A 14,017-nucleotide genomic window follows, 5' to 3' on the forward strand; every position below is an offset into this window, starting at 1 on the left:
ACTGACTGGTGATCTGAATCCAAATTTATTGTGGACTGCATATGCTTATATACTATTCTAAGAAGGCTAGTCATTTTTTACTACAACGATTGGGTTAATCATCACATTAAAAACTTACACCTTTTGCAACATCTCTTGCTTGTAGAAGTTGATTCAATCTTCTTTTCTGTCAGCCAGTCTTGATTCAACCTTCAAAGCTCTGTTTATTCTTGCCAGAGCATCCTGATTATCAGATCTCTTATGTTAATCAGGTCTAAAGTCCTGTGTGCCCCCATAGCTGAGGAATACCTTTCCTAGAACCAGGAGAAGGAGGCTGGACTCTACAGTTCTTCAAAATCTCTAAAATTCCTTCATCTCCTTCCACCACCCTGTCCAAAATAATCCTGAATTTCACACTAGATAGTTCCTCCCAAACAGCACAGTATTTTGGCTTTTATTAAGACACAAAAAATTTGAGGTACTCCAAATGTGAGAGAATTTTGGCACAGCATGCCAAGGTCTAAGAGCCTATACTGACAGCTCAGTGGTGTACACCAACTCCTTTGATTTCTTGCAGACTTATGTAGGCCTTGGCCATTATTATTTCTTTCTTTGATATTCATCTAACGTAGGGTTTTTCCTCCATTCAGTATTTGCTGTCAGCCTATAAGTGACTAACTCATACTAACACAACAGAACTGAAGCAACTTGATTCTGTGTTGCTTTTTTTAATCACAGTGGTTTTCTCTGTACGTTAAAGACAGTAATGGAAACAACATTTTATAAGCAGATCTGTGCAGTCTTATCTGAGTGCCTGGTCCTGTTGATAGTGCATCAAATGAGTGGGAAAGTGGTAGGAGGGTGTTCCAACAAACTCTCCAACAGTGCCTTTGTGGTTTAGCCATGTACATGTTGTAACATAGCAACCACGCGTTTTTTAAAAATTAAAAGGAAAAGGCAAATACTTTCTGGATAATGCAGTGCAAAAATAACATTTGCCACTAAGAGGGAGAGCTACAGAGGGATGGACGTGGAATGATGAGATGCAGAGGGAGCTGGATTTGTTTGTCATAGAGTAAAGAAGTCAAAGAGGGGATCTGATTGCTGTCTTTCACTGCCTCAAGGACAGTTGTGGGGAGAATAGAGACAGAAAGGGAAGTTGTGACTCAGTCTGGGGGGTTGTGGAAAATTCAGAGTGTGGGTACAAAACAGGTACTTAGAAAAGCTGTGGAATTTCCATCCTTGGGGATTTCCAAAGATTGGCTGAATGACAAATATGATCTGCCTTTTAATTAGCTCTGCTTTGAGCAGATGGTTGGATTAGAGATTTCCAAAGCTGCTTTTGAACCTACATGCTGGTGTATTCTATTCCAGTTTAAAACAATTGTGTCCTAATGGTACCGAAAAGCCATCCTTGAGACTGAAACGGAAGGAGATGTTTCCAGACAGAATTCAGGCAGTACAAATCACAAACAGCTCTTTCACCATAGGACATTTGACTGAAGCTGTGAATTGCCTTTTTGCCTTCAGTTTCTTGCAGGTCTAGCTTGGGCAAGAAGCCTCCAAATGGGAACTCCCCACAAAAGTCTTGACATCTGCAGCTTGCCACCTGACACTGACTCTTCTAGCTTGATTTGGAAACCTATTCCAGACAGCAAATTCTCCAAGCATCTCAGCTTCAGAGATGTCTTTATGTTGATTTATCTGGGTGTATTAGTCTGAAATATTAAAAACTATACCAAAGGCCATGAATTTTGAATTTGTCACCAGTATCAGAACCACAGAGAAATAAAAGAAATTGGGAACATGTGTTTACAAATATATAAAGTCATGGCTTATTTAAAAATCTAAATTGAAGTTTTAGATTCTCCTAAGCATATGTCATGCTGAGTGGCAATTTATTACAGCTGTGGGCCCCTGAGGTGATGTCTCCAAGAGACACATACCAGGCGGTAACAGGACACTAAGCATGATCAGAGATCACTGCTCTCTGATGGATAGATGACACGAGTTTGCCTAAGCAGAGGAGAGGAAAATGATGGTAGAATAAAACAGACTTGAGCTGTCAGGTGATAGATCTTATACCCTGTGTTTTTGTATTTCTTGGGCTCGTGTCCTCAGATGTCAGGTCTGTCCCTTTAATGGATCACTGTCAGTGTTGGTTAATGGTTACAATCAAACTTTCAGCACTTTCACAGCAGGAGGATGTGGGTGTTAGAGCAGCATTTTGGGGTTCTCTGACTCATTTGACAGCAAGAGGCATGCCTCTTCCCTGGAAAAGTGCAGATAGTATGTAGTAGAAAATATTTTGCACTACACTTGCATACAGTCCTGCTGGTAGAAGAGTAGTTTCAGGTGTGGTTGGGGAGGTGGCTGGCGTTTCTCCCCAAAGATATTTTTGCAATGAGTATCAGAAAAGTAATAGTTACTTTTGCTCCTAGAAGATTATAGAAATTTAAAAGTGCAAAGGCAAGTGCCTGGGAATCTATTCTGTTCCCTCAGCTAGGGCATTGTGAACTGCATTTCACTCAAGGAAAAATGATCACATCAGCTGTTGTTGTATGAGAGAATGGCTGTCCCGTACACACCCTGAGCAGGTGTGGAAAGTTAAGTTTCCTATATGGACATCTTCCTTTGGATTCAGTCAATACCAGATATTGTCAGAGCAATTGGGAAAGACTCCCTGTGAACAACCAGTGCTGGGTTGAGTTCTCTCATGCTGAGCAAGTGTGGTGGTTTCAGTCCAGCTGGCAGCTGTGTACCAGGCAGCTGCTCACTCACTGTACCCCCTGCACAGTGAGATGGGGAGGAGAATCAGAAAAAAAAGAAAAAGAAAAAAACGTCAGGTTTAGACAAGGACCATGCAATAATTGAAACAAGTAGAATATAATAATTGTAATTGTAATTAAGAAAAAAGAAAAAGATAAAAATAAAACCCATGAAAAGCAAGTGATGCAAAATACAATTGTCTGATGCTCAGCCATTCCCCAGGCAGCAATTGGTCCCTTCCAGCCAACTTCCCCAGTTTATATACTGGGCATGACACTCTATGGTATGGAATAACCCTTTGGCCAGTTTGGGTCAGCTGTCCCAGCTGTGATCCCTCTCAGCTTCTTGTGCAGCTCTCCACCAGCAGAGCATGGGACACTGAAAAGCCCTTGAATGAGGGCAGGCACAACTGAGCAAGGGCTAAAACATCAGTGTGGTATCAACACTGTTCTCATCTTAAATGCTAAACACAGCTGCACCAGCTATTGGGAATAAAATGAATTCTGTTCCAGTGGAAAACAGGACAGCAAGTTACTAGATATCTTCCATCATAGTCCTATCATTTTCCCCCTAGAAATTCTTGTAGGACTTATAAACACAAATCAGGAGTATTCCCTTATCAAAAGGGGACCCCTGCCACTAAAGAAGGTGCGCCTGATATTTATTCTTAAATACTGTGTTGTGGATTACAGTGCAGATTAGAAACTTGAACAAGAGCAATTTGCTATGCGCAAAGTTTCTGCTGAAAGATTTCATCTTCCTAGATAAGCCCCAAAGCATTCAAGGCTTGAGTGCCTGGACAATCCATAACTGTTTTGGTACCTTATATAAGTGATATTTCAGGATTGATTGTGATTCCTTTTCTGAGCCTTGGCCAGGAGAAGGCATTTAACAAGATGTATCATGACAGCTTAGTGGGTAATTTGTGCCCTATTGGCTGCTTCTCTCTCATTCTCTGGGCCATCAGCCCAAAACATGGCATGCTACTACATAATGTCCAATTAAGCTTTATGTGCTCGTGGACAGTAACATCTTTAATAGAGAAACATACTGGACCTCTTCTTTATCCCACTAGTGGTTTTGATACTGAGAGTTGGAATTGCACATTGTCTTGCCCAGCAGAAGGAAACTCAACATGGAAGGCTTGCAGTGACTAGGGGAACTCTTCTGATTCTTAGTAATCTGTCTGTAGGCAGAGGATCCCTAGACAGGATCCAGTGACTTTTTGCATGGCTTTTCAGGAGCAATGATTGTTGCTGGGACTATTCTGTGCAGTTTTCCACTCCACTTTTCTTCTTGTAAAGCTTTGACCTTTCATTAGAAGTATAAGGGTTTCAGAGAAAGTTGAGAAGACTCAGTAAGTCCATTAAATAGCTCTAGAATAATGGCAGATGAAGATACCTGTATCCTTCAGCCATGGAAAAAGACCCTGCAGGGAGTAGAGTAAAGGGCTGTAAAATGGCCTGTAAAGTCAAGTGCAAGAGTTACAGAATAAGTTATAGCAGAAAGTAACAAAAGTTGTTTCAACTGAGTGGGTCCTTGAAGGAATGCTAAGAATAAGGCAGCTGAACATATAATTTTATCATGTGGTTTCTTACTTCAGACTGCTTCAGTGTCAAAGGAATGGAAGGTGGCAGAAGCAGTACCAATTTTTAAATAGCTTCACAAGATACCACTCCCTGATACTGACATGTCAAGAATCAAAAGCTGTGATAAGACTGGGATTAGTGGACAGATGGGTGAGGATGATCTAATGAACAGAAGCCAGTATGCCTTTACAATGGCATCTGTCTACAAACGTGTGGAGCTCTTGCAAGGCGCCTTTGTGTTTGTGAGGATATTAATTTCTAAAATATACTTGACAATAATCATTTCCAAAGTAGCAGTCAGAAAACAAATACAATCCTAAGAATTTCCTGTGCCTTCCTCTGACTGAAATTCTGGAAATTCTGTTATTCAAATGTAGCACTACCACAGGAGTTTGAACCTGATGCTAGGGTTCTGGGTCACAGAAAGGAGAAAAAAGTTGGCTCATCTGAAAATTGCAAATAGGCATTTTACTGCAGTTTGGTGGAAGGTAGTGGGAAATGACAGATTTTCCTGTCCTTCTGATCATGCTGATAAACAGAACTGGAATATAGTTGCAAATAGGATGTTTGCTCATGCTAAATTTTATTCATAATTTAGTGTTTATTCTACACCATAAGCTGAATGTGCCATCACATCATCTCTTCCTGTAGAGGGAAACTGACAGGCTGAATCCTGTTAGTTCTGCATTATTTTGCTAAATAATTTTATTAGACATATAGGACCTCACAGCTCTGTTGGCCTACAGCATCCAGTTTCCTTTTTATAGCAGAACATCAGATTTCTCTGCTAATGCATTGGTTCATGGAGAACTATTGTCAGTAGTTTTATTCTCTCCTAGAGGATACCAATTCTTAGAAAAGGAAGAAGCGTAGAGCACATCAGCCATGAGCATTTGTACCTGCCATCTTATAAAGAAAATTGTATTATCCTTTTTAGAGTTTTATTTTCTTAGGCAGCCAAGTGTGTCAGGCCACATTGTGCACATTAAACACAAGGTAGGGCTCCTGAATAAGCCATATTTGAGCCAGACAGTGCAATGAGTCTGCATGCTAGGACTGCCTTTTCCTGTTCTGTTTATGTCTTCTGGCAGCCCTTGAACTCTGCATATCAAATGTACTGTTCTGCATAATGTACTGTCTAATCTAGAGGAAAGCTGAATTGAAGTTATGGATTTAGAATTGGAAGAACAAGCTAACTTCAAGATATCGTTGAATCGGTGTCAAAATGTTGCATGCATTTCTTTTGTAGGTTTGAAGAAATTTCACTTATGGAGCCAAAACCTGAGAAACAACTGTTACAATTTTATAAGTTTTGCTTTTCTTTCTTAGTACCTTTCATAGGCAAACTGGAGATTATAAGATGCACTTGGTCCTCATGCACATACTTCAGATTTTTGGTGAGAGCCACTCTCACTTACTTATCAGAAATTGTTCTTGTAAATCTATTCCAGCTAATCATGTCAGTTTTCGAGAACAGCATGAAAGAAAGGGGCATCACTGAAAATGAAGCCTTTGACTGGGAGAAGGCTGGTACAGATATCTTGTTGTCCACTAGCACCTCAACTCCACCACAGCAGAACACCAGGCAAACAGCAGCCATGTTTGGGTGAGTGTTGTAGTTGCATCAGTCGGACAGTGGACAACAAGCTCAGTTCTTTTTTTTAAGATTTCAAGGTCATTATGATTGTGGGAAGTTGGAACAGCATGGCAGGCACCACTTGATCTGACTTTTTTATATTAATTTATGTCTGTGGTGATGGATCGTGAGCTGAGTACAGCTGAGTGCATGCACCGCTCACACCTCCAACACAGCTCCTCAGCCTGTTTACATTGTGTTTTGTGTGCTGCTGCAAAGGTACACAGAGACTGATGCTCAGAGGTACAGATGAGTCCAAACAGAAAATGTTTGATAAGGCCTGGTTCACTGATCTGTCTTAGTGCTTTTGGGGGGCTGACATTAGGGGATAACAATAAATAATTCCTAGTAATGTTATGGAAGATAAAAACTGTAAGGCCAAGTAAGCCTCATCTGCTCATGCAAAAGGAGAGATTTCTTCACAGCTCAGTATGGTGTGATGGGCACTTGTGAAGAGGTTTTCAGCGTGTGTATCAAGGGTCCCAAGATGCTTTCACTGATCCATCCTGCTGTCTTTGTAATATTCATTACATTGAATCCTCCTGTTCTGATTCAGGATGTCACATCTGAAACTGCCTGTTTTTCAACTAAGTAATACCCTAAAATCTGCTGAGGAATTCCTGTGGGGCAGTGTAATAAGCTTCTTTCTTTATATACTGATAATTTTACCTTTCTTTTTGTCTCTTTTACAGGGTGGTTAATGTCACTCCGGTACCCGGGGACCTGCTCCGTGAGAACACTGAGGATGTCCTACAGGGTGAACATTTGAGTGATCAAGAGAATGCTCCTCCCATCCTGTCAGGTCGGCCAGTGGAAGGTCTTGGTCAGGCTCCAAACACAGCTTTCAATGAGGGTGAAGTTTGGGAAGAGACAGATGTGAATCGCAACAAACTCAGGATCAGCATCAGCAAAGTAAAGAACATTTCCTTGTCTCCTGTGACTGTTGGATGTAAGACAATGGTTTCATAGACTGCTAGAAGCCACTCAGATCCACTGATGTAGCATCCTCTGTAGTAAGCCCAAAAAGTATTGAAGAATTCTCCTGTGGCAAGGGGAAATTACATGGAATTGTTTCACAGAGTAGAAGCCATTGGGATTAATTTAGATCTTTATGCAAATGACATTTTGGGGGCCAGTAATGCTAAAGTGAATCTTTTTTACCATCATATAATTATCTAGGAATTAGATACTTCAAGCAAAGAAATTCTAGTCCTTGCATAGCTAATACAATATCAGAAATGTCCCAGGCATGGAAATCAAAAACCAAAATTTTATTGTTTCCCAACTTCTTGGGTAAATAAATGTAATCAGCGATGTCTTCATAAGCTGTATTTTTCTATACCTTGAATCATCACTCATTTTTCTCTTCCTTTTTTAAACTTTCCCTTTTAAGGGTAGGAAATCTATAAGGAGCATCTAACAATGGCTTCCCCCCTATGAAGAGTGAGAGAAACCATTACTTAATATTCTTATATTTCTGAATTCCAAGATCATATTAAGCTTTTTTAGCTTATGTAAAATGTACACTTCAATTTATTTTCCTCATAATCTCTGTGGTGTTTTTCAGTCCTTTCTTGTAAATGTTACCTAATTTCTTGGAGGCATACCCAGTGAAGGTTGATTCCATGATAAATGTCAAGTATAAGAATCTGACAGTTAGTTTATTAATAAGGTTAATTTACATATTGCAAGTAAATTTGTATTAGTGGCAGGTCATCAGATACATACAGAATCTGTTAGCAGAGAAACATTCACCAGACTTAAAATGTTGTCAGGGCCTATCAGATTCACATCACAAACTTGTTTTTAATGGACATTTGTAGACTAACATGTTAAGTCTTCTGGGGCTGACCAGAATTCACTTCAGTCTCTACTAGTACAAAGTTAGTCCTTATTTCAGCAATATTGGTATCTCTACTATCCTTAGTCTTATTAGAAAACGTGATGCATGGATAGGAAATAATCTAATTTACTTAAAATTCTCCAATGCAAATAATTCAGAACAATGTGTTATCTATATAAAACATTAGTAGGGACATTCTCCAACATTGAGAAATTATGAATCAAGTTGAAATTACTTCTTCATCTCTCACTGGTAACTTTGCATTGCCAGAAGTTTTCATTTGAAGGTATATGAAATAAGAAAAGCATGATAGAGAGGGACAGTTCTGTTCACACACTATAATTAAAAAAAAAAAAAAAAAATTACAGAAAAATCCTAGAAACTTCTGTGTGTTTCTTTGCATTTCTGCCACCAGGTGCCTTGATGCTCTTCAGTCAGACTTTCTACAGGGGAGTCCTTCCTGTGTGCTAGTTGTGTGTCATGTCTTAGGTACTGCATTCACAAGTCCTGTCATAACATCAGCTAAAGGCAGGAGAGGTTTCTAGAAGCTCCACAGCACGGCCAGGTGACTCTCATGCCAGGCACTGTGCTAGTTGTTGTCAGGTTGCTGCCAAAGGAGCTTTGGGAGTTTCTCAGCATGGCAGTGAGCACTTCAGCTCTGACAGGTTCTGTAGCTACACAGCAGTCTGTGCAGCAAAGCCCAGGGCATCAAGCTCTCCAAAGCTGAAGTCCTTTCTTTGGGGGTTGTTATCTTTAGTTTGACTCTTGCCTGTCCTTTTGCTTTGCTAGACTTACTATCTTTAGTCTGGCTGTTCTCTGAGAGAGGATTAGTTTTTATTTAAGTAACAGTCACTACATGGAGAAAAGGATGCTTCCAATTTGATACCTAAGGGCACAGCTCTACCTCTACTTGTAATCTGAGGCATTAGAGCCACAAGGGCACTGGTGTGTTTAAACACCCTTCTGCTATTCACAATATCACATCCTTCATCTTCCAGCTTGTAGCACTAGAATTAACTGGCTCTCCCTGTCTTGCTTTTTGTATTTAGGAGATGAGTGGAGCTAATAACTGTCTAAGATGATCCTTACTTCTCTGTGTAGACAATTCAGGTCTCCTTCTGTCCCACTTCTCCCATTTCTGTGTTAAGGACAGAATTACTGTCACTGTTCTCCCACACCATCCCCCAGTTCTCTGTTCTTGAATATTACCAAGTTGATGCTATGCAACAGTTACATCAGCACTTTGCTCGCTTCACAAACACATTTGACCTTTGTTCATCACTAACCTTCTCCTGGCCATGACTGGATTACAGATTAAATCATTATCATCTATTCTCCTTTTCCTCTAATGCTTGAAAGTTCTCCTCCACTCTCCTTAGCTTCAAAAGCTCTTTAGTTATGCATTCCAACTCCAGCTTGGGTGGTTTAGGTCTGCTAATTTATGGGCACTGACTGATTTGCCATGTACACATTGCATGCACAAAAACAACTGTCTGGATCAGCAGCATTTTACTGAGATGCTGCTTGTGTTCAGACCTTCTGGCATTAATGGAGGATAGGGGAATGTAGGGCAGGGAAGGGTAAGCATTCTCCATACAGATCCCCAGACACAGGCAGTGTGTAGCAGGTGTGCTGCATGGCTGACAACACAGCACTGCTGAATGCAAATCCTGGGCTACTGCTGTAGCCCTTGGACCACTCTGCCTCTGTGCTTTCGCCCCTATCTTCCAAGGAAAATCAGCACAGTGGAAGGCAGAGAGCAGCTATGCTAGTCACCTACTTTTGCTCCTTTGTTTGCTGCTACATTTTAAAAAATCAAATTTAGTGAGGCAATATGAAAGAGGAAATATGGAATGATAGAGTTTCCATGAGCATGTTCAGCTCTCTGCATGACCTTGGCTCTGTGGAAAGCTCTTACAGATGTTGTGGTTGAGTGGATATCATGGAAGACTTTGTTTAAAGGACCAATATTAAAACAAACAAACAAAAACACAAACAAAAAACCCAAACCACCCTGGTAATTAGGAGATGCCTTAGATCAGATGGTAAAGTTTGTACATTGCAATGTAATGCATTGTACAAACTTTACATGGTCCCTGCTTAAATGAATGTTGACAAACAAAGGCTCTTAGATATCTGTAATAAGCAGTTAGGGTTTGTGTATGTAGTAGGTTAACTCATGAGAAATCCTTTGGATCAACACTCAGGGCAATAGAAATGCATAGGCCACCTTTTAAAAATGTTTAAATATTTGAATTTATTTTAAATTCATACCTTATTTTAATACCAGCTGATGGCCAGGGCAGAGGGACACTCCCTCCCTTTAGACATTGCTTGTGTAGATTGAGAAAATACAGCTAAAAGTGTATCCTGGGAGAAAGTCCAGAGCAACAGTGAAGGATGGAAATCAATGTCTTTGGTCAGATCTTGAAGTTCTTTGTGTTTACCCCCTCCAGACTCAGTGCATGGTGGAAGAGGAGCAGAGAAACGGGGTGTGCCCCAGTTCCCCTGTCCGAGTGCCTCCAGAGTCCCCGACCGCACAAGTGCGCTCCCTCCGCTACCGCCGCGTCAACAGCCCTGAGTCAGAGCGGCTCTCCACAGCTGATGGAAAAGCAGATCCACATGAAAGAAGGTTTGTTCACTCTCTGTAGCCTCCTACTGCTTTAGCAAATCTTGAGGATTGACTGTTGAGACCAACCTAATAATCAGATCAGCAACCAATGCTTGCAACTTTATCTACATCGACTTTTGGTTCACGTCCTTCTCGACTTCCCCTTTCTTTGTCAAAAATTTTGATGTCTCACACTTGGAAGGCTTTCTCCAGAGAGTCTGCAAGGCTTCTGGATGATCCTTGTTGAAAACACACTGTGGTTGTCCTAAAATCTGGGCAGCAGATGCTCTGGCTTTGTGCAGCAAGCTGCTGGCCTCTGAGATAGGCAGAGAAGCAAAGCAAGCAGCAGATGCAGGCCAAATGAGAAACATTGATCAGAACATGGTTTGGGAGTTTTTTCACAAGCCAGTTGATTTTAACAAAGGGGAAAGGTGTTGTTGTGGGGAAATTGTTATCATCCTGTCTACAGGAGAAAGAGATGCTGAATTGGTTGTCATACTGAAGCACTTCTTCACACCATTGTAGGTTCTAAAGAAATATTTTTGTTTAAGCCTGTCTTTCTGAAGTCTACCAAGAACTGAGTGAGAAGAGCCTATACAGGCTTTCTTTTATGGTCCCTGTCGCTAACCACAAACCTGATGTGTTTTGAATGGCTTCTTGCTGTGTCCCTAGGTCTCGAATGGATATCCCTGGCTCTCCCTCACGTCTCGTGTGCTCCTCGCAGCCAGCTCAGATGCTGTCCATCGACACTGGCCAGGCTGACCGGCAGGCGAGCGGCAGGATGGACGTGTCCGCCTCCGTGGAACACGAAGCCCTCAGCAACGCTTTCCGCTCGGTGCCGCTCGCGGAGGAGGAGGACTTTGACAGCAAGGAGTGGGTTATCATTGATAAGGAGACAGAGCTGAAGGACTTCCACCCAGGTGCTGAGCCAAGCACCTCTGGAACCACGGATGAGGAGCCTGAGGAACTAAGGCCTATTGAAGACGGGGAAGAGAGAAGGCGCCTGGGGGCAGATGCTGCAGTGAGGCCGAAGACTCATGATGGGCGAAGTCGGGGTATGCTGCCTGTGACTGAGGAGGACAGTTCCCATAGACACGAAGGACCTTCTCAAACAGTGTCTGACAGTAGACATGAACAGCAGACAGGAAGTCCAGCCCACTCTCCCTTACATTCAGCACCAGCTCTCCGACAAAGGAGACGAGAATCTGAACCTACTGGTCCTCAGAGACAGGTAAGATCCCTGGGTCTGTACCTTGTTGCCTATCATAGCATCATCTTAGGAAACCTCTACCGTGCTGGAGAAGTCTTTGATTCCAAGCATGGATGCTCTTGTAAAACTCTTCTGACAGTGCTGGCAAATGTTGTGAACACCTTAGAAGTGCTCCAAAAAGCCAGTGATGTCCTTCTGAGGACACACTGTTATGAAGATCTTTCAGCCATTTTGGTACAGGGACAAAAGGAGAGCACAGTTGTGATTTGGGTATCTCTAGTCACTCCTCTTATGCTCTCCCACGGAGTTTTGTTAGTAGTTGCTTAGGTGTATGGAGGTGTTGCTAGCACATCTTCTCCACATAGTTTCTCAGCAGCAATAGGAGTGTATTGCAAGAGAATGACCTCTAACCTAATCAAACATCAGCACTGCACAGGCCCATAGCAATGCACATCATAAAATAACTCCCTAAAATTAATATTTCTTCTAAATACCTAATAAAAAGCTCAGAGTAGCTAGCACATACATCCCATCAACCTGACTTCAATGAGAGGCATTGCTGTTACCATCTATTTACTCACAGAAATGTTCTTTACCTATTGTGGTTTTTCCATATAGTTGTAGAGGGCTTTTTTTTCTCTCAGTTTTGCTTTTTTCCTGTGGTCTTCTGATGCTGTAAAGGAGTTCAGTTTTTAGTGGGAGGTGATTTATTAGATTATCTGGAAAAACATGATACACTAGGCACAGAGTTCCTGTCATACCTAATCTTCTTTTTTAAGAAGAAGGTTGTCCCAGAGTGTTCAGTGCAAGAGGCAATCAAACTGTTCCCCTAAGAGCATTTTGTATTTATATATTGATGAAGATCTCTCATGCACATGGGATCCATAAGCACAGCTAAGAGCAGGCAAGTTTTGTGTCATGTACACAGTGATACCTGCCTATGACAGACATTTGTGCAGTCTGCCTGTCCTGTCCAGAAGATGATAATTTCATTTCTGCTTCCCTCTTGAGCTTATGCTCCAAGGAAGTGTTCACTGGACTGGAGCACATTAAAAGAACATCCTTCTGTTCAGATCTTGCCCAGATTCCTCTCTTGTCTGGATCCCAAAGAGGTCCAAGAAGAAAACCATGAATGAGACAAGAATCTATGTAAAAGGAATCAAAGCAAATCTTTGCAGATCACCAGGCAAGGTGTTCCCAGTTAAGGTGTATGAGCCTTTACAGGAAGGACAGAAATGCTGACAGTAGGCACAAGGGCTGTCCTGCTGAGCATGGCACAGAAGCAGCACATGCTTCTCATAGAGACTGCATTCCCGTTGCAAGGTTCCTAGGTAGAGGTGTTTGCTGTAGAAAGCCAATATGTTGAATGCCCCAGGTGTCTAGAAATTGCATAAGGCAAGGCTGGCAGAGTTGGAAGGGTCTGTGTCTGAATTTGCTGTGGTCTGTACACTTTGGGGGTTGGTCAGTGCAAGACCTGCAAGATGCAATGAACAGCTGATAAGAACCAGCTGTAAACAACAGAAGGGATACTTCACTGACACATTTACTGTGGCTAAAGAAGGCTGGAGACGCCTTCTTGGCCACAGCACGTACACCCCTATGTGAAATGACTGGGGGAGTTGGATATGGTACAGCACCAAGATTTCTTATTACTGCACAGTGATATTTAAAAGGCAGGCGAAAAAGGTAAAATAATGGGATTGGGGGTGATTACTGCATATTAGGCAGCCTTTGTTCTCCAGCATACTGCATATTTTTTTGTTCCTATGTTCTGAAATACCCTCTATTAACTCTGTAGCCTAGCTTTGTACACACAGACCAACACTGGACTTCTTTAGCTGACTGGGATTTAGTTGTTCTTCCTTTGATGTCTGAATCCTTCAGTTACCACTACAGCTGTGCAGTGATACTCATATTTTTCCATTTGCTGTCACAAAACCAGCTATTAACTCTCAAAGGGACTTGGTGCCTAAAGGAAAGTAGAAACCTGTTTTCCTTAGGTGCAGCAAATATGGAGGGACAGATGACTGGGACACTAATAAGAAGTTGACCAAGGACTTAACTAGTGAAAATACTGAAGGCTTCATTAGCAATAACAGATGTTTCCTGTAGCTCATGCTTGCACTTCTCTGGGTTTGATTAAAACTGTGATTAAGTTGTGTGTGTGTGTGTGTGTGTGTGTGTAGGTGTAGGTGAGTTAATCTTCCTTATCTTTAAACATGAACTAAGCCTGTAAGGTAGGTAAAAAATTTAGTAAATGCTGAACTACCATTACTGAAGTCGTAGGCTTTGTTGTACCCATTTGTGACCTCATTCTGGTATCCCAAAAGCTGGTGATCATCCCTTGGTGTCAGTAGCATACTCACTGAAAGCAAACAGG

At 41.7% G+C, this 14,017-nt stretch overlaps 1 protein-coding gene across 4 annotated transcripts in view; it reads left to right on the forward strand.

Moving 5' to 3' along the window:
* TTBK1 (tau tubulin kinase 1) overlaps positions 1–14,017 on the forward strand; it is a 103,896-nt gene that overhangs the window by 59,550 nt on the left and 30,329 nt on the right. For all 4 annotated transcript variants that reach the window (XM_030268888.4, XM_030268889.4, XM_072927451.1 and 1 more), the window contains 4 exons: positions 5,789–5,943; positions 6,666–6,885; positions 10,273–10,448; positions 11,100–11,658. In XM_030268888.4, the coding sequence (XP_030124748.4) occupies positions 5,789–5,943; positions 6,666–6,885; positions 10,273–10,448; positions 11,100–11,658 (1,110 nt within the window). The remainder of the gene's footprint in view (positions 1–5,788; positions 5,944–6,665; positions 6,886–10,272; positions 10,449–11,099; positions 11,659–14,017) is intronic.

Source organism: Taeniopygia guttata, chromosome 3 (genome assembly GCF_048771995.1).
Source record: "Taeniopygia guttata chromosome 3, bTaeGut7.mat, whole genome shotgun sequence".
NCBI lineage: Eukaryota > Metazoa > Chordata > Aves > Passeriformes > Estrildidae > Taeniopygia > Taeniopygia guttata.